We start from the raw sequence: 25,448 nt of genomic DNA, 5'->3' as shown, positions 1-25,448 counted from the left end.
TGCAGCTAGTCCCCTGAACTATCCGGACATACCAAACGGAAATTATCTATCTCTTGTTTACTTACGGCATCTTTTCATATATTTGCACAAACAAGTTTTCCTAATTGGTGTACTTCTTCTTAGTGTATATATTCACACCAACACCTCTTGACCTCTGTCTTATATTTGGTTAAATTGTTTCTGGTTGCTTATCTACTTGATGATGATCTAGCTAAATGATATTAATAAGTATACGATCATATTGATGGCTGAAAGCTACATAATTTCCATACCGTATCTCTTAGTTTACTTCCGTGAGTGTGTTTAATTGAATGGAGAATATATATTTTTTATTAAAAAGATTGACTAGTCGTGTGGAACATGATTTTGTGATAGGAAAATATGTTGTGGTGGCGCCTGAATCACTTTGAAAATGAGGGTGATTGAGAGAAGACTTGTACAAGATTAGAGAAATCTAATAAAAATGAGTTGATTTTGACCAAACAAGTAATGATAGATTTCTTATGATTTTGTTGATGTTGGGTAGTTAAGATTTGGGTATATTGTTTTTAATGATTTTAATGAAGTTAGGCATAAAACATCCGTAACAAATATGAATATTGAAAGTAAGAGAGAAGGAGAATCTGATAATGAGGATTTTTTTCTTTTTTTTTTTGGTTTCTTGGAGAAGACAAACTCATAAATAAAGTGAAGAACTAAAAACAGAAAATCCATGCTTTCATAAGCAAAAGGATTTGCTCGAGATTGATGATATTTGCAAGATTTTGTTCTCAATGTACCAATTTGTTATATATCTCCAATATTTTCAATGGTCTTATAATTAGATTTGTTAAAAACGTACATGATTTTATTATTTTTTATTTTATTGTAATTTTAAAATTTGATGGCAGGAGGTTGTCACCGAGGAATATATTTTGTCTCCATGGAGAGACGAAATGGACAAGTAGAGTGCAAGCAAATGTTGTTGCATGTGTATTTATTTTCTCTACTTTTGAGAGACTACAAATTTTATATTGGATTAGTAATATTTATAATTTAATAAAATTATATGTATATATTTTTGAGTATATAAAAAAATAAATAAATAATATATATAATATATATATATATATATATATATATATATTATGTAATTGAATAAGTTTAAATTAATGATAAAAAAAACATTTAATTATATGATATATGTATATTTATTTATATACTCAAAAATATATACACATAACATTGTTTTTTTATAATTATTATATTAATGACTATGTTTACTCAATTTGTATAAATACTAACTATTTGAGTTTTTTTTATTTTTTGTTTGCAATGAGTATTTTATTTTAAGATGTAGACTAATAAATGTTTAATTTAGTGTATGTCATCATAATTTATCATAATTAATAATCAACTTAATCCTATTCCAATGACAGTTCTGCTCACCAAGAGCAAATATTTCATAAAAAATAAAGAATCAGATCAAAGGATTTATTATCACTAAAAGATTACTATTGTTATGTTAAAATTCATTATTTGGGTTAAGGATAAAAATATCATTTAATTAAAAATATTTAAAAAAATAAAAATTTATCACATTTCTCTGTCTTAATTTAAAAATCTAACAATTCTCTTTTATCAAAAGTTTAAAGAGTGACAAATTTTTCATAAGGGTTTCAAATTGTTTTCAGAGATAGTACAGTTTGCATTCTCTAATCGCGTTCTCGCTCTCTCTCTTGGCTTCTTTTTCCCTTCGGTCTCTCTCCCTCCATCGTTGGTTGTCTTCGTTGGAGATGAAGGCGAAATTGTCTGACAAAAACAATTTTGTCTTTATCTTCGATGAAGGTGATTTGGGAAGGAGAGAGAGAGACAAGTAAGTTCATAAGAGAGAGAGAGAGAATGGACAAAAACAGTTAGAGATGACGAAATTCGTTGTCTGTAGTGATAGTTTTAAAATCTTAGGGGGAATTTGTCACTTTTAAACTTTAGGTGAGAAAAAATTATTAGATTTTTAAACTAAAAGAGGGGTAATGTGATAAGTTTTTTAAAAATATTTTTAGTTAAATAACATTTTTATCCATAACCCTAACATTGAAGGGTGAATATTTGAGTTTTTGAAATATAAAGAATGAAAACCTGGGAAAGAGTGATCTTTGGTGGGAATAAGTCCTTTGGCCTAAAGAATTAAGATAATGAATTCATGGTTTTCACGTTCACACATCTTCAAAGTAGCAGATTGATAGAGTTAATATTCTGCATTATCTCTGCTAAAAACTCCTCTAAATTGAAGGTGTGAAACCAGCAATTTTAAGGATTCAAAAACAGGCTGAAAGTTTTGATACTTGTAGGAATCGCTTAAGGATTACAAAAGTTGAGAAGTTTGGTATTATGATTATGATTTCGAAAGTGTGAAAGCATCATTAGATATTTGAAAAGATTGGCATGAAGAAGAAGCCACTGCCATTTGTATGAATGTAGACTTTAACTTGATCTTCCAAAACTATTTGCGATACGTGATTGAGTTGGTTGATCAGATACTTGACTATTTGTCCTCAGTTGGGATACTGAAATGGACTAATATAGATTGAGTTACAAAGAATTCTTTGTTATTTCAGTAAAAGGTCCTTTTCTTCAAGATTATGCGAGTCGTAACCAAGAAATTTGCAGGCTCGATGTATCTCTTATTGCGTGCGCAGCATATTATGTTTCACCAAGATGCATGATTTCAATTTGACTACATCTAAAAAAGCATATATTCATCTGTTTGAAAGAAGAAATATTGCTCATGCATGGATTTGTATTATTTATGCATTGACTAATGGCCATAACAATTTGACTTTAAGTGCGACACTTCATCGAACTTAAGTTTCTTCTTCAAGAGTAAAATCGACGTGGGGAATTTCAAAATTGACTTTCTCTATGGCCCAATAGACTTATATGAGAAATCTTTAGCTATCTTGGCCTAATGAATAAAACGTTACGTATTACTCGGGCAATCAGTCTCATTTGTGGAGAGTTAAATTTATGTTTCTTGCTTTCTCTTGAATCAACTAAGGTGAATTTTAGTGTCAGATTTTTTTTTCCTCGGTACCTACTACTGTTAAAAAATTTTTATTGGATGCTTTACAAAGATTGTCTACTTCCTGGCGAAAAGCAACTCCAAAAGAACTTTTCCTTTTTATTTTTCTTTGTCTTGTGGGTACTCTTTAGTCATTATTATGTATGAGAAGTTCTAGGTTTCATATTCCTTTATTAAGAAGTGTTCATGGTTTTGGACTGTTGAGGGCTGCTGTTTCGACTACAGGCACATTGACACAAATTATACAGCTAATTAATATGATGCAAGCCCTTCATAATGGTAGTTTGTGATGATACTGACAAGAACAAATGACATTTTTGTAAGAGATGAATCAGTGAACTTCCTCGAAAAGTTCACTACAGTTGAAAGGTAAAAAAGGGGCTAATTTATCTGGTTTTACTTTACAGGGGAAAAGCATTTACACTTAATGGTTTTTATATTATAAAAGGGTACCTGAAATTCTTTCTGACAATAAAAAAAACGATTTTATTATGGATAGCTTTATAAAATATTAAAAATTTGAGGTTGTTTCCTGGATGGAACTCGAAGATAAGAGAAGGTCTGCATGTTTAACTAATTTGTCACATTCTTCTTTTTCAATGTCTAATGTGTATCTAATTTTAAATAAAATCTAACCATACAACTTATTAGCATATACTGCTACATCATGTAAATTTGATTCTCATCATCATCTCTTTCTTAAAAGATATGAATATATGATCATATATCCACTTTATAATATATTCTAATCCATATATATCCAAATTATTCCAAGACTAAATTCCTTTGTCACATCCAGATTAGTGCATACAACTGTAGTAACTTGACTTACTTTATATATAAATAGTTAAGCCATTGTTTTGATTGTCATCTCCACACTGTTAGAGTAAAACATTCACAGGAATGCTAACTTTAGGCAACATTCCATCTTCTTAGGATTAAAATCATATATGGAGAACAGTTATGTTAATATTCTAGCAATCAAGTAAAGAAATAATTTGATTTGGATATATGCTATATTATATTTTGGAGAATCCACAGGCTGTGTGATGAGTTGAAATTGAGCTGACACCAAATTATATATATTCTTTCTGAACGCCCTATTAGACTACAATCCTTGATGAAGAAATTGATTGAGCATAATGATTTAGATTTTGAATATATATGGCCCCTATAATTATTCAGTCTTTGAAATAAAAACACTACTGTCTCCGGAAGTGTAAGAATTCTTGTTCTTGTTGGTGAGAGATCTACTTTGAAAGAGCATATTCCTAGAAGTGTAAGTGCAGCCTTCTGCTTTTTATTGATACAAGGCTGGTTCAACCATTAAAATTTATCATCATGTTTGCACTGGTTGACTCATTCAAATTTATGAGTACTAAGTAGTGTGTGATCAAACCCCTCTTTAATCAAATTGATAGAAGTGATATCAAAAAAGTGATTAATCACTAACTCATGAGATGGCCTTAGAAAAACCCTAGAAACAATTAAATTGGAACTCTGAAATTGGAAAGTTTAATATTATTAAAATTCTTTAGCCCCCAACAAAACAATCTTCCTTCAGGAACACCTGTAATGCTCATGCATGTTGGTCGTTTTGTGTGGAGATGGCCCTATTTTCCTTTCAATTCTACTTCCTCTAATTCAGATGGTAAAGACATGCTTGGAACAACCATTGGAATAACTTGTTCTTGAAAAGAACAGCTAAAGGGCTTTTGGGATAGTCAAATATATTTTTGTGGAATTGTCTCATTTTGGTTTGTTACAAATCCTAGAATGCTTGTTTCTAGCTTAGGAATGACCATGTTTCGAATTACATCGTTTGGAATGCAAGTTCCTCAATAATGGAACACCCATTCCATTATCCCTTTATCAATTTATGTATATGTATAATGCTTGAGAGTTGTGTGAACATGAATGAGTACAATATGCAAGGAGGATGAACAATGAGTTTAGTTCTTACGCTTTAATGGTTGAATAATCTAGTTGTTGGTTGCATGATTGATGATTATGTTAGTTTTTTTTTATTAGGTACTATTTATTTTATTATTTTCGTTATATTTTATTAGATATTAATTATTATTCAGTAAATAATTAATATCCTTGGATGACAATGACATTTAAAAATGTAAAGAGATATAGGGTGAAAAGTTAAATGACCAAAAGATTCTCAATTAGAGTTTCTTCCTATAAAGATTTGTTGAAAATATATCCTAGAAAAAGAGATTGTTTGATATGTTTACATGCATTGTTTTGTCTTTTATAAATCATCTCTGTAAAGTAGCCTTAATGAATTCAAAAGGTGAAATTATTGGCAACCTATGAGCGTTTTCGACTAGTGCACTGATTGACTTGTAGTTAGAGGTCTTAATATTGTATTTGAGATTATGCTTATTGCTCAAAGCTACACGTGTCTGGAGGTAAATAGCAACATCAAGATTCACATCATATTTGTCTCATTTCATTTCATAAATCAAACATTCTATAAGCCTTTACCACTTTCCAATATAAACCCTATATTGCTTTTGTTTTTTGTATTTGATTCACTTGTTGGCCTTTGGTTGATGGCAACAACAACCATGAGAGCATGTGGAAGACATTTGTGAATGCAATAATAATGTTTGGGAGTCGATTTAAAATCAATGTCAATTAGGTATGTACATGACCAATTCAATATCTTACTTAGTTTAGGAACCAAGTCTAGGGTTTAGTTTCCTTATTGCTTGTACCACTAAAAACCAATAGATAAATTTGATTATTGTCATATTTAGCGACAACAATAAATGAAATTTAAGAATGCACCGTCAACACTAATCATTGGGTGAATGCAACTTTGACATGAAAATAATACTTATATTGTTGCTTAACCTTCATTTCAATGTGTGACAATTTTGAGTTACAAAACTCTAAATTGTAGCAGTATTTGGGTAATAGAATAAATGATTCTTTAAGCATACCTTTCAATGCAATTAGTGCCTAATTTTTGGTCCACCATGCCTATGTATAGATATATTAATCTTATACTTTTGTACGAATTAGGAATGATTTTCTTTGGCCCATATGCTTGATCCACCATGACATATATTGTTTTCAATAGTTGTCCTAGTGCACAAGTGCATGCTTGTCTATGATGCAATATGATTTGATCTCTAAGATATGTGTGTTGAGTATCCATGCATAGAAGGTGAAATACACACAACCTTTTAATATCATTGCCCTTGCACGCCATTAATATAGTTCATGAAGACATTTAATCTCCCATCTATGTCTTGTTGATATGAAAACTTTATATTGAAACTAAGTCTCTAAAGCATGTCTACTAAATGCATCTTGTAACATGTCTTTATCCCTCAAAATATCTATCAATTGAAAACGCTTTTAGAACTCACCACTTTATTGATGTTAGGTGTATTTTGATGGTTAGGGAAATGAGGTAGCCAATGCATTGAATCATAGACTGTTGGTTCTTTATGATAGTAGATAGTGGTTGATCAGTCATGTTGGTGATACATGAAAGGTAATTAAGCTTAGATGCTCTTATAACGTTTAAACTATGGTTAACATTCATTGTTTCTTTAGACATAGGTTATTCGATTGAAACATCATATATTTTCTCACCATGATTAGAGACACCATGTAACATCCCTGGTCCAATAACCCGGCCCACTGTCAAAATATTGTCCATTTTGGACACACAGTCTCTCATGGGTTTGCTTCTAGGCTTTACAACTTAAAACGCGTCTTAACAGTTAAGGAGCTCATAGGCTATTTAACCAGTCAAATTCTCCCAGCACTAACCAATGTGGGATACATAGACAAACCCAACATCTCTCTCGTGCTTTGTAGATGTGAGATTCGCCTAAGGGTATCATATACACCCCCCCTTACTGGACTCAGCGTCCTCGTTGAGGTTTGTCCCACCATCGTTTAAAAGGACACGCGGAGCTGCTCTGATACTATTTGTAACATCCCTGGTCCAATAACCCAGTCCACTGTCAAAATATTGTCTACTTTGGACATATAGTCCATCATGGGTTTGCTTCTGAGCTTTGCAACCCAAAACACGTCTTAACAGTTAAAGAGCTCACAGACTATTTAACCAGTCAAATTCTTCCACCACTAACCAATGTGGGATACATAGACAGATCCAATCTTTCTTTTCCATGCTTTGTTGATGTGAGATTTACCTAAGGGTATCACACCACCGCTTAAAATATTTTCTCTTTGTCCACATAGCCAATCCTCCATTGTTGTTAGTAATTTAATATCGGATATATTTGCAAGATCATCCTCATCAATATCATAATTGTTAGTACAATCTTCATGCTAATCTTCCTATGGTTAATCACCCTATTCAAAATCATTCTGCAACTATTGAACTTCAATATTAGTTTTTAAGGAAGAAAGATAATATTCCCTTGAAAATGGATTAGATGGTTTACTAGGTGTATTTATTGGCTCGATGTGCAAGTTATCTCAAATCCCAAATCTATGTGCTTTGGAACCAACTATTAGAAATGCATTTCTTGGTCATAGGATAACGTTCACAAAAACAAGAAATGGTTAGACACTTTCTCATGAAGGGCAATGATACAAGTAGTGCCATAATCACCCTAGATGTCATAAGACATTCCATTGATGTCATTTTCTAATTTCATGGTTATATGAATATGGTTGTGCCTACAATTAATATGTAGATATTTTCTCAATAACAAAAACAATTTCTTGTACATTATGTGTGGATGTATTATCACCATTTTATGTTTCCTGTTAGTATAATTAAATGTGTTATCCTTTGTTGTCCACCATTGGCCCATATTCAATCAAGAGAATAACATTTGACATTTTGATCAATCTTGTAATGGAAATATATAATACATAAATGAATTATTTAAGAATTGAAAAAACTAAATTGTGTCAAAAATTATAATTTTACCAAAAATTTTACACCATTTATAGTTGAAAATATTAAACAACCCCCTAAGCATAAAATATCCAAATTCCCACCCATTAAACATTGTAAAATTTCAATAATGTCACCACATATTAGACAATAAAACATTAGTAAGCCTCTCACGTGTTATGCATAGTAAAATTTCAATTAACCCTATGTATCACACTTAGTACAATATTAAAAGCCCCTACGTGTTTCACATAGTGAAATTTCAATTAACCTTACGTATCACACATAATAAAATATCAAAAGCCCCTCGCATTACACATTGTAAAATTTTGTCACAACCTAGAATGCCTAAATCTCATACTACATTTCAATCTTATGTATACTTATGAAATTCAATCCATGCTTACAAAAATGAAATGAACCCACTAGAGAACAATACACAATCTTCATATAAACAAAATTTAAAGTTAGTTGTATGTGTAGAAACCTAGATATAACAAGCTTTCTTCCTTGATTTTGGGTTTTAATATCTTAATATAAGTGAAAGATATTGAAATTGGAGACTTTCTACTTTTTTTTGTGATTTTAGGGTTTTATGTTTTTTAAAAAAAATTAGGGTTCTGTTGAAAGGTTACAGGGGATGACATTTGTTTATTTAATTTATATAGTATAACCTTAAAAAAATGACTATTTTAGTTGGTAACAATGTGTAAACCAAAAAGAATATTTAACAAGTAATAAAAATTATTATCAAACAAATAATTTGTTAATTGATATTGGATACTGAATCTTTAAAATAGTATATTCAATCGATCAAATATTCAATAGATTGCTTTACTAATATTTGAAAGATTAGACTATAATTTGTTATATGTCAAAATGTTAGATTGTGTCCTAGTATACTATCATGATTATCTAGTGCATTTTATTAATTAAGATGCATGAAACTATACGTAGCGACAATAGAACTTTTTATTGGTTGAACTCACATAAATGACACCAAAGGGATAACTAATCATATGAATTGCATGCGACATCTAACCATACAATTACATGTATAAGGGTGTGTATAGTCCAGTTTGATACGGTTTAAGAATTTTTTTAAACTAAACTAAAAAAAATGGTTTAAAATTATTTCAAACCAAACTAAAAAATACAGTTTTGTTTGATTTGAATTATAGTTTGAACTTATTAAAAATTATTTTTTTTCAAAATATTTTCTACTTAATAAATAATATTGAATTATATATATCTAAGACATTAAATAAATATGTAAAATGAATATGAAATATTGATGCAATAAACATATAAAGAAAATGACAAAATAAATATAAAAAAGTAGTATAAACCCCTAATTTGTTATATGCTTTGGGGTTGTGACTGTTAATTTTTAAACTATTAAAAAACATACTAAAAGTTTAACAGTACCCTCAAACTTTTTTTGAATTTTCAAAAACCCCTTGGAAAAAATATTAACACCCATAAATTCTTCAAAATTGTAGAAGAACTCCAAACATATGATTAGACGTCATTAACATCCAATTTATATTTGTAAATTTTTTTTTTTAATTTTTAATTGAAATTAATATAAATTAGAAATACAAAAAATTATTTAATAAACTTTTAGGGGCAAAATGTTATTTAGCTTGAAGGCTTTTTTGTCTTTTTAACAATTTTATAACATTTTTACAAATTTTTAATAAATTTAACATATTTGTGAGAAAATGACTTTTTTCAAACTTAATGAGTGAGAATTTATTATTTCATCAAACCTTTTGTGAGAAACAGTCATTTGGCCTATATATATTTAAAAAAATAGGGTTTATGGTTTAGTTCGATTTAAAAACCACTCAAACCATAAACCATTCTTCTAAAATTTATCTATCTAAATTAAATCATTTTATTAATTAAAATAAACCATAATTTTTGAACGGTTCAATTTAGTTTAATAATTTAAACAGAATTATGCACACTTCTATACACGTAAGTCAACTGAAAATGTGTTTCATTTGATAATATTGAAAAACATAAGACTTGATAGATTCAACTATCTGTACAGTCATCTTAACGTGTCAAACTCAATTTCTTAAATTTTATTTAATATCACAATAGGATAACAATCGCTCCCTACCAAATCAAGATTTTTTACTATCCATTTAGTATTGTATATTTAATTCTTTCAATTACATACTTACATCTAATCCTAGTTCTTAACCAATAAATTAAAGATTGTAGAGGGATAAAAGTAATTTGTTAGCAACAGTTATGAGATATATTTTTACGTTTTAAATCATTACTACAAATAAAACAACTGACTTCGGTTTTCGAACAATAGACCGAAGCCATCTTAAAAAAAGGTCCTGCTCACTATTGCTTTCCTATTTGTTTGCACTGAATTACATTCCTATTTTGGTACACTTCTCTGCATATGCATCCACAAAGATTTGGGTTCTTCCAATAAAACTTATATCTTATTATAAGGACAATTCCCAACTCTACCTAACCCCTGATTAAAACGCTATTATTTATTCCATTAACCAAAATGTTAAACCTACAAACTCTTAATTCGAGGATTAATTTGACTAACACTTGGAAGAGAATATAGACACAGAAAGTGGTCCATCTTTGGGTTAACTGGGCTCTGCTTCCTTATGGCATGGCTGCAACAAATTGATGACAAAAGACACAGATCACTAACTACCATAAAGTTTAGACCTAATTTTGACCTTTTTTTTCCCCCCACAAATCTCTTAAATTGAGTCGGGCCCTCATGCATGAAAATTTGGCATGGTACATTAAGACGTATGCAGGCATTAAGTTTGCTCTGATGACTGTAACCTTGCTGACATAGCACATGTTTGAAAATTTTGACAGATAAATGTTGAGAAGCATGTGCTTGTCAGACTATCTCTGAACGGAGACAGATTTAACCAATCACTGCAATCTTATTCCCAACATCATACGGCTTCCGTTGTATAATGATGAATTTGACCCCTGTTTATCTGCTTGTAGCTTGACTCTATTCTTGTCGGTTAACATTTTTCTATGTTTTTAATCACTTACCTCTCAAGATGTTTATAATTATCTGCCCGGTTAAATGTAAATTCTGAGATATATTATGAACACATCACATTTGTCACAGCAGATTTTATTTTTTAACCAAAAAAAAACAATTAGCTTGTTGCTATTTATATGTATACAAGTTACGATTCAGTAACGCAGTCATCGGATATGCTGAAGACCTATTGTTTTTTCCCTTTGTTCTCACTTGATCGGATTGATGATAAGCAACAGCACGAGAATCAAGTTTTAATTTAATATCCATGTATAAGGTTGTAACGTTCAAGATTCTCTCATTATTCAATATTTTACATTTTTGGGCAATTATTTTTTATTCTGTGAACTCACAGACTCGCTCTCATTTATATATGGTTAGTTTGGTGTCAAATTCTTCGCAAAGAAAGGTAGCTAGGTAGAAGCGACCCATCTCATCACTCCCTAAGTCATAAATATTACTTAACAAAAGCTTTATATTAACTTCAGTATACATTTGCTAAAGAAAGGTAGCGAGGCCAATGGACAGCAGCAGAAGACCAAAAACTTGCACAGGTTATTGAAATCCATGGCCCAAAGAGATGGAAATCAGTTGCAGCCAAAGCAGGTTTCATATATGCACATTTTTTTTTTTGTTTTGTTTGACTTCCAAACTTAATTAAAATGAGGATGACATAACATTGCAGGTCTGAATAGATGTGGGAAGAGTTGCAGGTTAAGATGGATGAATTATCTGAGGCCAAACATCAAGAGAGGCAATATTTCAGACCAAGAAGAGGACTTGATACTCAGGCTGCATAAACTCCTAGGAAACAGGTAACTGATTAATAAGGTCATTTAATTTTAATTACACTTTAGTGGGATTCAATAATATTTAGAAAGTTGAAGTGTTTAATTATGTATAGGTGGTCTTTGATTGCGGGGAGATCACCTGGTCGGACTGATAATGAAATAAAGAACTACTGGAATTCTCATTTGAGCAAGAAAATAAAGCAAGCTGAAAGACAAATTAGAGTTTCAACGGAACCAGAGTCTAAGACAGTGAATCTGGGCACACAAAAAACAAGTGAAGAAGAAATAACTTCTAATGAAGATGAGGATTCAAAATATAGTTTATTTAGAGATGAGTTCTTGGATGGCTATAACAAGGAGCCTCTAAACTTGGAGTGGATGAGTAGATTTTTTGAAATGGACGAGAATTGGTATATTTTTTCATGATGATGCATGTTTCAACTTCGTTTCTATGTATATTTCTAATTAAATATTTTTTTGCATCATTTTTCAAATATTAAGTTGCATTATTGAAACGTACGTACAGACATAGAAAAGAGATGAACAACATAAATACAAGAGCAACAGGATATAACTGCCAAGCTCAGTACAGCCTGTCTAAACACAACTAGATCAGATCTTCATAAAACTCAAGCATAATTGAGAAAAGATAAGGAATGTGAATTTTGGTCCGGCAGCCTAAGTGTCGGCCGGAGTATTTTAAGTTTTAACCAATAATGATATTTCAGAAAATTGCTCACCATTTTCTAAGAGTAATATTATATATACACATAAATTATACTAATTTATGCATATAAGTTAATGTGATAGCATTTGATTTACTTTGAAAATTTAATTACAAATTATCACTTCAATTTGTATTTGATTGTATTCATAATTTTATTCATGTTAGACTCCAAGGGTTAACAGAAAATTGGTGGAGAATTAAAATTTCTAAAGTGAAGACCTATGTTCGAATCTTTATCACGCTTGTGAAATCTTGACATTTATCTAATGCAGTAATTATAAATTTGATCATTGTACTATAAGCTTACTCTTCCAATAAATACAGGCAGGGTTTGGATGGGATCTTGGTTATAAATGATAATAATAATAATTTCATGTTCCAAGGAGGACCAACTTGCTTTAAGACTCAACCAATATCAAACAATTACCATGCATGATTACTATGCTTTTCATGTTAATTATAATCTAATTAAGCATACAAATTTTGTCATAAAGCATTATCCTTCATAATTAATGATCTAATCGGGCTCGATCCTGTCTTTTCTTTTTTCCTGTGGATCCGGTGGCTAGAAATAGCAGCCTCACAAAGGCCATTCAAATTACGTAATTGGTTGGTCTTCATTTACAAGTCATTTAGTGGGGCTCATCTTGACTTTGTTTTGACTTCATTTGCTTCTTGCTCTATCCAAATTGAATGCAACGTCCTTGCCAAAAGTTTTAGACCAGCGAAAATCAAAACAAAAGAAATTCGGTTTTATATGTGCATTATTTTATGGAAAATTTTGTTTTTATTAATGATTATGTCCACAGCTCAGATCAGAATGCACTTTAATTACCCAAGACTTATTCCTATTAGAATACGAATTTTCTCGGAAAAATGAAATTACAAACTTCTTTAAAACTTATATAAATCATGGATAAACCTAGTTAGATTTGGCGAAGTACAAGTGGAGCACCATGTTGTCCTCAAAGAGTAGAGGCAACGTAGGGATAATGTGTAAGAGGACAACGCTCAAACGAAAAATGTTGAAGAATCATATCTAGAGCACTTTTTGCTTCTATCATGGCAAAGTTTTACCCCAAATAGATTTAGGGAACCAACCAAATGGATAGCGTTATGTGGTCAAAATTCTTATTCGAGGCAATTTATGGATAAGACTCCCAACGATGATAAATAAGCATCAAACAGACATCATTCCACCATGTAACCTACAAAATAAGCTTTGAACAATACATCTTTTCTTCTAAAAGCCACAAAATAGTAAACAATGACCATATCCGCCATTGTCAAAACAATCATTCGGCAATAAATAGATGTTTCCTATAGTCAAGGAATTATTTTTATGAAATTCATAAATGATAATTAAAATACAACTACTCTCCTACTATATCAGAACCATGACAATGTCTATCATACTTTTAACTATCATATTATCCTAAACATATGTAACTCTAACTCAAACTACTATGAATACATAATAACAATGGGAAAGGAAAAACATAATTTGATATTGTCTTAAAGAACCTACCTGCATTTTTATTTCCTGCTTACTCTGTAATCTTGTAATCATGTTTTACCAAGGCAATAACAACATCGTGGATGTAGGCTTTTAATCTTTCTAGTCGACTATTGTGTTTGTTTATTTTCTTGCACTCAAGTCTCCTAGAATTTGTGTACTTCTCATTAGTGCACAATTCCACACCAACAATTTGGAGCTAAAGTGAGAGTGCCCGACACAAGCTCTCATGTTTACCCAACAATTTCTTTTTCCTAATACGCGTGAATTTCTATCTCAATAGCTTTTCATAGAAGAAGGATTACCAGGTCTATGACTACTATGGAATGCATTGGGAAAAATAATCCTAGTCGTAATTTGCCTCCACCACTCATTGAAGACTAGAATGAACATATGACTTAGCAGCAACTGTATATGTCATCATATGTGGCAGCTCAAATAATTGGACTAACAGGTACAATTTATGAGCTTATTTTAAGGTTTTCTCTTGGACCTTACCAAAATTGTAATAAAATTACAATGGAATTGATTTCAAAACACGAGAAACTTGATCTCAAGGTCAAGAGTTAATTATATATATAAAGAGAGAAGGTTAGAAACCTTCATACTTGCATTTGGAGGCTTATTCTTTTCAAATTCACTTTGAATCCATCCTATATTAAAAAAGCTATCTTTGTAAGCTCTACAAGGCCCTTCTCATCACAAGGGGCTTTACAATGACAAGGGAACATATAAGTGTTAGCCTGTGATAATGGTACAGGTGTATTTCTTGATTAGTGAAGAAATTTCTGAAGAAAAATTTCCTCTAGAGAGAAAAAGAGTGGCAGTAAGGAGAGAGAAAGATATGTCTTTTCTTAAGTGGCCATCTCTTATAATCTTCTATTTACTCCTAGGGTTATGAAAATAACATGAATTTATGACATAACTCTAATGCTCCCTCTATATACTCCACCCCAACTCTTATGGGTATTTGCATAATTTCCCTAAGCTTTTTAATTATATCAGTTGTGCTTAATAATATTAATTGGGTCTTAATTATTTTTAAAATTTTATTCCAAAATATTTTCAAACACAATTTCAGAGAATAAAAACCTCCAGCCAAGGTGATTTACTTTTTGCACTTAACACCCCAACAATTCAAGTCGTAGCAAGTAACCTTTTATGTGTGTACCTATAGGTTCCCCTTATATTGACATTAAATAATATTCATGATTAATTCAAAACTAATCATCTTTATATTCAGAAACCATAAGTGACCTCTAACAAGATATAATGATCACACAATATATCGGGAATCAACATTAATTCAAATAACCTTTCAATGGCACGGTAGTTGTGTATTCAAAATCTTTCATCAATCTATATCTCATCAAATCATAGGTGCAAAAATAGTATCTACCTTAGTTTATTCTTGGCATAAGTGTTTAGTTAATTAAACAATGACTACACTAACATGGATCGAGCACCAACCTATTCCCACAATGGCCATAGATTTTTTGGTTCGTTGTCATAATCAAATGGTGCATTGAGATATATACTCTCGTACCTAATAGTAATAAATTTTTTGTTAATTCACTATAGTTTTGCTACATTTTTCAACAAAACCACTCATTATTGTTCTAATAGCCCTTCGAAAAGGCTATATTAGGCTAGCTTGTATCAAACTAGGCCAATGGATATATAAGATGTTTCAGTTATCTCAAGTATATGGATCGTATACATTACTATCCATTAAGAGGACATGTTCCACGAACATTAGGGTTACCATTTATATGAAGTCCTCTTGGTGGATTAATCCAATGGAGATGCCATTCATATGCACCCATGTGTTGCACTCAATTGACACTAACAACTTTGACACGTGACATTGTCATTCTTTACTTTGAGTATTTAATTTTATATGTGAGATATGATGTATAATAATGCATGGTAGGAGTGCACACCCATACATAAGTTAGAAGGATAAATTTCTATGTGGACACAATGTATGACTATTCATGGAAGGTGCACGATCATGTATTTAAATGATTATTAAAGATGAATTGTGCCTCCAAAGGTCAATGGACATGATAAGGACTATTGAAACCACTTGAACAATTGTGCATAGAAGATGCATGACAATGAGTGAGATTATTTATTAAAATCATACAAGGAACAAAACTTTTTGATTGAGACAAATCACACTTATAATTCACAATATTTCACGAAGAAAATAGAGAGAGTTTGAGAGGACATATTTGCCACGGAAAAGACGAAGTTCAATCATTAGAAACACCCAAGCCATGTGAAGACTAGCTTATATATAAAAGTACAAGTATGGCTTAACCATTCCAAACTTAAGTCAATTATGTTGTACTATATGTTAGAAAGCCCCTTATGTAGTTTAGATGATTGATGAATATAAAGAATGTTGAATGATGATAAATAGATAAGGATTATTTGCGTGTTTGCAACGAATTGGTGAATTCAAATGGTAATGCAATAAAATTTTGTATATGATAATCTATAATTGAATGGCTTGAATATCCTTTTACCTAAATTATGGCTTTGATCTTAAGGAATTACTTTGTTTGACTTAGTTTTATTGTAATTGTGTTAGGTTAACCAAAGAAACAAAATAATGTGAAATTGGGAAATTTAGGCATGAAGAGGAGAAAAATAAGGATTGAAAGATAAGGGTTATCTCCAATAAACTAGAAGTCTAGTATAGTAGCGTTTGTGAAGAGGAAAATTAGCACTTTAATGCAACATTTGAGCACTCTTATGCACTTGAGTAGGAAGAATTTTATTTTTTTACATAAATGTCATAATTGTTTCCTATTTTAAGTCCAACTCTTGCCAAATATATATAGATGAATTTGAGGAATCTTGGGGATTTGGTTGGCCAAGTGAATTCAAGGTGACTTTTGGATAAGGCGATCAAGGCTTGGTGAAGAATTATTGAAGAGTTTTTCTTCTTTTCTTTTTTAACTTATGAACTTTTATATTTGTCATATAGTTATTTCTAAATTCAGTATGAATTAAGCTTATTTTCTAAGGTTTTTTGATATAGCTTGTTATTTTAAATATATAGAATTATTTCAATTGATTTTCTTTATTCATATTAAGAGTTTAATGTCGATGTTAATACTTTTGAATACTTGATCATGATTTAATTGATTTGTAATTGTAAAAAAGTGCTGGAAAGAAAATTTTGAAATTAGATTTAGACTTTAAACACCATAAGAAAATGGTTTGGAGTGAAAACCATATAACTTGAATTGTTTAGATCCAACTAAATAACCATAAAACTTAATGAATTAGTCAACATTTATTATTGTTATTGGAAAATAAAATAGTAAGTTTTGATTAATACATTTGATTTGACTGGGAAAAAAAAAACAATGATATTGGGGTTGTTCAACCATAATATGAATAATTAAAATGAGATTGTCAATGAAATAATTTGAATAGAATTAGTGCAAGCAAAATCAAAATACTCTAGACTTTATTTATATATATTTTTTAGTTATTTAATCTTCCATGACAATAAATTAATGTTTCTTAGCTTAGATTTAATTTTAGCTTCATCTTATTTAGATTCAATAAAAGAAATTCAGATTCTTTGTTAGTTTAAATAATAATAGGGTTAAGACAATTTTGATACTTAATAAACAATCTTCATAGGAATGATACTTAACTCACTACTATATTACTTGAGTGAATTTTGTGCACTTGTGAATTTTGCCAACACCTCAGGCTAGAGATTTATTTTCCATGCTTTAGGAAATAGAGACATTTGTTGGAAAGTTGAAATAGAGAAGTACAAACGATGATAGATGATCATGCATATGGTGGTGCATAGTTGTATTCCCAATAGGGTGAAGAAGGTGAATAGAGGTCGTGCACAACCTGCATGGTTGTGAGCATTATATAAGGATGCACAATTATGCATAAAGAGGTATATACTCGTACATGTGAATGAAATAGCTAACAACTGTAGGGTATTAAGGATGCACAGTTGAGAAATGCATGTAAGGATGCACGATTGTGACTAGATGTGATGCACACTTATGCATGTGATGGGTTTAGTAAATGACCATATGCATTGAGGGTGCACGACTGCGATAATGAAAAGAGGAGCACAACTATCAGACGTTATAGACATACAATTGTAAGGTATAATAGGGTACACGATTGTGACTAAGGAAAATACATGTCCGTGCATATGTCTTAAAGGTGAATGATTGTGCATAAACCATCATACCCCTTTATGGTTACAATAATACCATATATGTTATGTGCTAAAGAAAAGGATTGAACTAAGGAAATTTATGAGTAATAAGTTCTCTGACTATATCAACAACAGATACCTTGAGTAGTTTAGATTTGTGTCAAAATAGTGAAAAGTCATATATAAGTGGAACACGATTAAGTATTTACAAGGAGGCACTAGTCATGTGCAATGTCGTATGGATTATGGAAAATGGGTCAATGTTGTGTGATATTTGGCCTAAGTTCAAAGTCAATACTATGTCATCTTTGGCTCACAAACCCTTGTGAAAGCATGAGGGCTATAGCTAGATACCTCAACTTTGTAATTTTTTGTTGCTAACCACCATGACTTTGAGGTTCAACATTGGTTTTGTGGGTAGTCTCAAAATTTTTGCAAGTTTGTTGTGTGAAAAAAAAATTATAGGTGGAATTGGAATCTATCAATAAGGTAATACTCAACCCAACAACATTGGTTTGGACTGACATGGTTTGTAACATGGAAACTTTGGCCAACACATAGAGAGAAATTTCCAAAGTTTAATGTCTGTCTTTAGTGTAGATAAATGTCAAATCTATTTTGGGTTGTCTTAGGCTATTACATCATCTTGCTCAAGCTTGATGAAGAACTTTTTACTGTTGTTTAGAATAGTGAAGTGTTCGTTGCAATGGAAGCAAAGACCTTGGTGGTGCTATTCTTGTAACTCAACCAAGGTAAATTGTCAAACAATAAAGGCCAATGTATTCAATGGTGGGTTTGTGATGTTCATTGAACTATTAAAGCTACCTTGATTTAGGTCAGTAATAGTCTTGCACATGCTTAGGTTATTCTTCCTACATGTTGACTTGTTTCCTTACTTGATCGATTGTCAAACATCCTTGCCAAACCAGTAACTTCCATAAGGTTGGGTGGATGTTGGGCTTCCATATCAACCAGCAAAAGCCGTGTCAATTAAAGGAAACACTCACTTCTCAAGTATTAGATAGAGTCTCCGTTTTGGCAAACAAATGATCAAACTGTGTCTAATACTCTTACAAAGTCCTTGTTTGTTTTAATTTACACAGGTTAAGTTGAAGCATTCTCATAGACCAAAAAGGGTGTCCATGATATAGATTAAATAACTTTTTAAAACCAAATTAAAAAAATGGTTTGAGAAAATTCCTAACCAAACCAAACCATTTTTGGTTTCAAACCAAACCAAATTGAAAAAAATATGGTTTGGTTTGGTTTGGATTATTGTTTGAACTAATTAAAAATAATTTTTTTCTTATAATACCTTTAGACAAATCCTACATTGGTAAAATATAAGAGAGATACTAGGTCTATTTGTATTCTATCTGTGTATCCCACATCAGTTAAGTGTGAAAAGATTTGATTGGTTAAATAGTCTGTGAACTCTTTAAACTCTTATAATGCATTTTGAGTTGTAAAGTCTAAAAACAAAACCATAATAGATTGTATGTCTAAAATAAATGATATCTTAACATAGACTGAGTTACTAGACCAAGAATTGTTACATTTCCAAATATTTTTTATTTAACAAAAAATATTGAATTATATTTATTTAGAAAATGAAATAAACATATAGAATGAACATAAAATAGGCCAAACGACTATTTCCTACCCAAGGTATGTTGTAATCTCAAGTTTCCACTCTTTAACTATGAAAACACAAAATACAAAATACCTACCTATGAGTAGTTAAAATTAACGGTGGTAAGAGTAGAATCGTTATTTTCTCTATAATATTAAAAATAAACTAAAATAGAATCTACTTTTGCCTCCCTAAACTTTAAAAACTAAAATTTTCTCTTAGCCTAAGTTTTAAAAAATCACAGTTTCACCCTAGGGTTTCATTTTAAAATCTCTGGTGACATCTCTGGCTCCATTGCCGATGACCTCTCCCTCCCGAAGCATCCTCTCCTTCTGCGATCTCTTTCCTCCAATTTGGACACCCGATTGGCGTCGGAGAAGCCATGAAAGACGATCATCTTCCCAGACGAAGACGAGACGACGACGAAGACGAGATCGATCGATCTCATCTTCATCATCTGGGAAGACGATTTCTCTTCCAAACGACGTCTCTCTGCACTGGATAGGTTGGGGTGAAGTTGAGAGGGGTCGTCGGTAGAAGAGAAACCATCAGGAGGGAGAGACGCCGGCGATGGCGTCGGAGAAAGTGAAAGGATTTGGAAACTAAACCTTAGAGGGGGGGAATGCAATCTTTTCAAACTAAGCTTAGGAAAAAAATGTTAATTTTTAAACTTTTAGGGGGGAAATGAGATTAAATTTTCTAAAGTTAGGGTTTGTTAAATTTAACCGCTCATAGGTGGTGTTTTGATGTTTCTATAGTTAAAGGGTGAAAATTTGAGATTGCAGCATACCTTGGGTGGGAAATAGTCGTTTGGCCCATAAAATATATAAACAATAAACATGTAGATAAAAAAAATGACAAGATAAATATAAAAAATAAGTGATATAACTCCTAATTTGTTGCATTATATTCAATTTTTTAAGGGTGTAACATCATTTTTGAAACTACTGAAACACATACTAAAATTTTAAAAATTTTAAAAGCACCCTCAAACTTTTTTCAAACTTCCAACAACCCTTAAAAATCATTAACACCTCTAAAATTTTCAAAAATTACAAAAAACCTCCAAATATATGATTATGCGTCTTTGACACCCCTATTTATATTTGTACTTATATTTTTTTCTATTTTTAATTTAAATTAATATAAATTAAGGATACAAAAAATTATTTAATAAAATTTTAGGAACAAAATGTTATTTAGCTTGAGGGCATTTTTGTTTATTCAACCATTTTATAATTAAAAAATTACAAATTTTTTAATAAATTTAACATATGAGTGAGGAAATGATTTTTTTTTCCAAATTTAAAAGGTAGGAAATAGTCATTTAGCCCATATATATTTAAAAAAAATATATGGTTTATGGTTTGATTTAATTTAGAAACCATCCAAATCGTAACCCAAATTATAAATCGTTTTCCTAAAATTTATCAGCTCAAATCAAACTATTTTATAAATTAAACCAAGTCAAATTGTAAAGTTGAGTAATTTGCTCTGGTTATCCAATTTGAAGCGATTATGCAAACTAAATAGAAATTTCATATCTTTTTGAGGAGTTTTTCTTTCTGACTCCTATCATGTTAAGTTTATGTTAGTATGATGGAATCATTGGAACCACAACTGAATGTTGCCTTCCATATGTTAAGACACTATTCAAATTTCATCTTCTGATATAGTGTCCTAAAATGTTAAAAAATGGTTCACTAAGGTGATTTGAATAGTGGAATCCTCTAAGTTGTCAAACTTTGAAAGAAAATTTTCACTACTCCCACTTGTTGCCATTTTTTTTTTTACACTTCTCCTAGTAGATTAAAGCCTAGTGGTCGAGTCCTTTCCCCTATTTGTTTCATTACATGTACTAGCTCTATGCTCAAACTCAACAAATTACTACTCCAGTCAATGTAAGAATTCCACAAGTCATCCTTGTTTGAACTATAAAATGATTTGTGGAAAAATGTATTATATATTGAAAAAATGATACAAAGAGTATAGTGCTATTTATACTAGTTTGCAAATGAAGATAAAGATATGTATAGCTAAAGATAATAATAAGAAAGAGATGAGAGTTTAAGAGAAAAGAGATAAAAGATAGAGAGAAAATTAATCCTTTAACACTTCCCCTCAAGTCCTTGCATAGGGTCGACGTCACATCTTGTCTTGAAGAAAGGCAAAACGAGTTGAAGGCAAGGACTTGGTATAAATATCTGCTAGTTAATCATGTGTAGAGATGAATTAAACTCGCAGACAACCATTGGAAATTTGTTCGCACACAAAGTGGTAATCAACTTCAATATGCTTTATGCGTGCATAAAAGATAGGATTACAAGTAAGAAAAATAGCTTCTAAATTGTCACACTAAAAAGTAGGAACTTGATTATATGCAGTACCAAGTTCTTTGAGGAGAGTTTTTATCCAAAGCAATCTAGTTGTTGCATTTGTAATCGCTTTATATTTACTCTCTATAGAGGATCTTGCCTTTGTTGCTTTTTGGACATTTAGAAGATAAAAGACTTACTAAGATAAATACCATAACCATTGGTGGATCTTCAACCATCAAGGCAACTAGCCCAATCATTATCACTAAAACAATGCAAATGAAGTAAAGGGTCCTAAAAAAAAAATGCCATAGGATGATGTCCCTTTCAAGTATCGTAAGCCTTTTCATAGCCTTCCAATGAACATTAGTTGGGTTATGCATGAATTAACAAAGTTTGTTTATTGAAAAGGCAGTATCAGGTTGAGTCATGTTAAGTTATTACAAAACACCTATGACTTGCCTATACTTATCACCATTGGAAAATGACATATCAGATTCTTTAGGCAATGATGGTATAGTAGTCATAGGAGTTGCACATACTTTCACATTAGATAAACTCGTTCATTGAAGAAATCACAAACATAATTATGTTGACTTAAAATCAATCCACTAGATAGATATGTGACTTTAATTCTAAGGAAAAAATGTACAGAGCCTACGCCATGAACAGGAAACACTCTTTCCATATCATAATCATTTTATCAATAAAAGTACACAAGGAACTTATAATAATGAGATCATCAACATAACAAAGAACAAAATTTTTTTAACGCCATCATAAAAAATAAATAAGGATATGTCTGATTTTGATGGAACAAAACCAACCCCTATGAGATAGGAACTCAATCCTTGAAACCAAGTATGAGGGGCTTGCTAAAGACCATAAATGGAGCATTGCAATTTGCAAACAAAGGTTAGGTGATTCTTGTCTTTGAAACCTTAAGGTTACTCTATATAGACTTCATATGTAAGAAAACCATACAAGAAGGCATTAGATATGTCAAGTTGATGCATAGCCCATTCATGCTTTGATCATAGGGTTAAAGTCTCACTATAATCAACTTCCTATTGTTGAGAGTATCCTTTGGCAACCGAGTGTGCTTTGTAGCAATTAATTGATCCATCCACATTTTTATTAATTCTAAATACCTATTTATTACCTACCACAGTTTTATTTTTTGGTCTTGGAATGAAAACCCAAATTTGATTAGATATAAGAGCACATATTTCTTCATTCATAACACACTTTCATTCTTTATAAGGTTTTGCTTAAGAATATGTCAATGGTTCTGCTTAAGAATATGTCAATGGTTCTTGAGTTAAGAAATTAGGTTTTGAAAAAATTATGGAAGCAATGTTTGCACTGTGCTTTCTCTAAGTTTCATGAGGTGTGTACGTTTAGGTGGAGGAATCAATAGTTCATGTGGAGAGGTAACAATTATAGGAGACTTAAATTTAGATAGGTTAACTACTAGATTGATGCCAATTTGTGATGAGGATAGAATTTGATGAACAGGAACAACTAAGGCTTTATCAAGTTATGTTGATAAGGGTGGAAAAGGATTATAGATTGAGTAAGATGAGGAAGTATTGGAGTTAGGTGATAAAAGCAGAGTAAGACTTTTAGAATTATGATATGATGGTAAAGTCATACTTGAAATGGTATTAGAGTGCAATAGACTGGTAATGGATAAAGTTAGCCATGGATTGGTGTCCAAATCCCCTTGAACGTTTATCTGCATCGGATTTGTCTCAACAAAAGGAAAAAGTTGCTAATCAAATTTAACATACTTTGCTATATAAAGTCAACCAGTAGAGATATCTAAACAAAAATGACCATTGTGTGAGAAAGAGAGTCTTAAGTTAAGACATAATTTACTCCTATAGTCAAACTTATGTTTATTATATGGTCTAAGAAAATGATATATAACACAATCAAAAATCTTAAAATTTTCACATTTCAATTTTCTTTGAGCAAAATTTAAAAGGACACTTATTTTTTAGTATAGGAGTAGGTAAACAATTAATTAAAGACATACTTATAGTAAAAGCATAAGACCAATGTTTCAAAGGAATATTAGCATGACCGATGCTTGTTAAACTAGTGTCAACTACACATATTATTTTATGTTCAACAACACCATTTTGTTCATGAGTATATGACAAGATAATGATGAATAATCCCATTTTTATTAAAATATGAGTTTAACTTTTGATATTCACCCCCAAAATCAAATTAAAAATTTTTAATTTTCAAATTAAATTGACGTAAAACCACGGCTTCAAAGTTAAGAAAAATATTTGGAACTTTGCTTTTATTTTTCAAAAAATAAATCCAAGAATATCTTGTAAAATCATCATCCAATAACACAAAGTATTTGAATCCTAAAATAGACTATTTAGGTGTTGGACCCCAAACATCTGAATTGACTAACTCAAATGGCACCTTACTTTTATGAAAAACAAAGGGCAAATTTAATTAGACATTTTCCCTAAATGATAGGAAGAACAAAAACTAAACTTGGACAAAGTACTAGACAAGTTATTATTATTGATAATGCTCGAGATAGTTTGTTGATGAGGATGGCCAAATCGTGCATGCCAAGTTTAGAAGGGAATTCTTTCACCAACTATAGCTTGTTTCAAAAAAGGTGGAAGCACATACAAGCCATTTTTACTCGATCCTTGCAACAACATTTCCTTGGTCACTTGGTCCTTTATTAAAAAATGAGAAGACCAAAATTCAAAATAACAAAAATTGTTATTAGTAAATTTTTGGACTGAGAGTAAAGACTTTTTTATTTTTGGAACTAATAACACATCCTTCAAAACAAAATTCTTATTTAAATTAGAATAGACAATTTTACCTAGATGTAAGATTTGTAATCCTAATTGAACAGTCCAATAGTAGTTTATAGATGAGCTTAAGTTATCAATAAAGATAAACCTAATACATTTAAAGGTTATGATCTAAGTGGACAGCACAAGTGTGAGTCTTAAGGTTTATTAGACCTTGATATGGGGTCAATTAATCTACTATAAATTTGCTAAGTCTCTGCTCCAAAACCTAATGCAGAATAAATACAGTATAACTTACCTATTCAAAGCTGTTATTCAGGAAGGTTTCTAGAGTAAAAGACCAAGTTACATCGAGAGGTGATCTTGACAGATAATTTCACGTGATTTCAATAGGTTTTTCAATTTCAAATTGCATAAAGATCCGGGTATTTCT

The 25,448-nt window shown here is 30.9% G+C and overlaps 1 protein-coding gene across 1 annotated transcript; it reads left to right on the top strand.

The window, feature by feature from the left end:
- The first annotated feature begins 11,195 nt into the window (after positions 1 to 11,195).
- On the top strand, positions 11,196 to 12,236 carry LOC123194165 (transcription factor MYB114-like). The gene is made up of 5 exons (XM_044607324.1): positions 11,196 to 11,270; positions 11,375 to 11,428; positions 11,532 to 11,625; positions 11,705 to 11,834; positions 11,924 to 12,236. Exons 1-5 carry the CDS (start codon positions 11,196 to 11,198, stop codon positions 12,234 to 12,236), a joined length of 666 nt encoding a protein of 221 aa, XP_044463259.1.
- The last annotated feature ends 13,212 nt before the right edge of the window (positions 12,237 to 25,448 follow it).

This window comes from Mangifera indica, chromosome 13 (genome assembly GCF_011075055.1).
Source record: "Mangifera indica cultivar Alphonso chromosome 13, CATAS_Mindica_2.1, whole genome shotgun sequence".
Classification (NCBI taxonomy): domain Eukaryota; kingdom Viridiplantae; phylum Streptophyta; class Magnoliopsida; order Sapindales; family Anacardiaceae; genus Mangifera; species Mangifera indica.
This window is presented reverse-complemented; position numbering and strand designations above follow the sequence as displayed.

What these genes read in the sequence shown, in the direction of transcription:
- LOC123194165 (XM_044607324.1), top strand. Translation starts at nt 11,196, where the DNA reads ATGCTGAAGACCTATTGTTTTTTCCCTTTGTTCTCACTTGATCGGATT. An exon ending in AGCAACAGCACGAGAATCAA is followed by an intron (nt 11,271 to 11,374) that starts GTTTTAATTTAA and finishes GTGAACTCACAG; the next exon opens with ACTCGCTCTCATTTATATAT. An exon ending in CATAAACTCCTAGGAAACAG is followed by an intron (nt 11,835 to 11,923) that starts GTAACTGATTAA and finishes AATTATGTATAG; the next exon opens with GTGGTCTTTGATTGCGGGGA.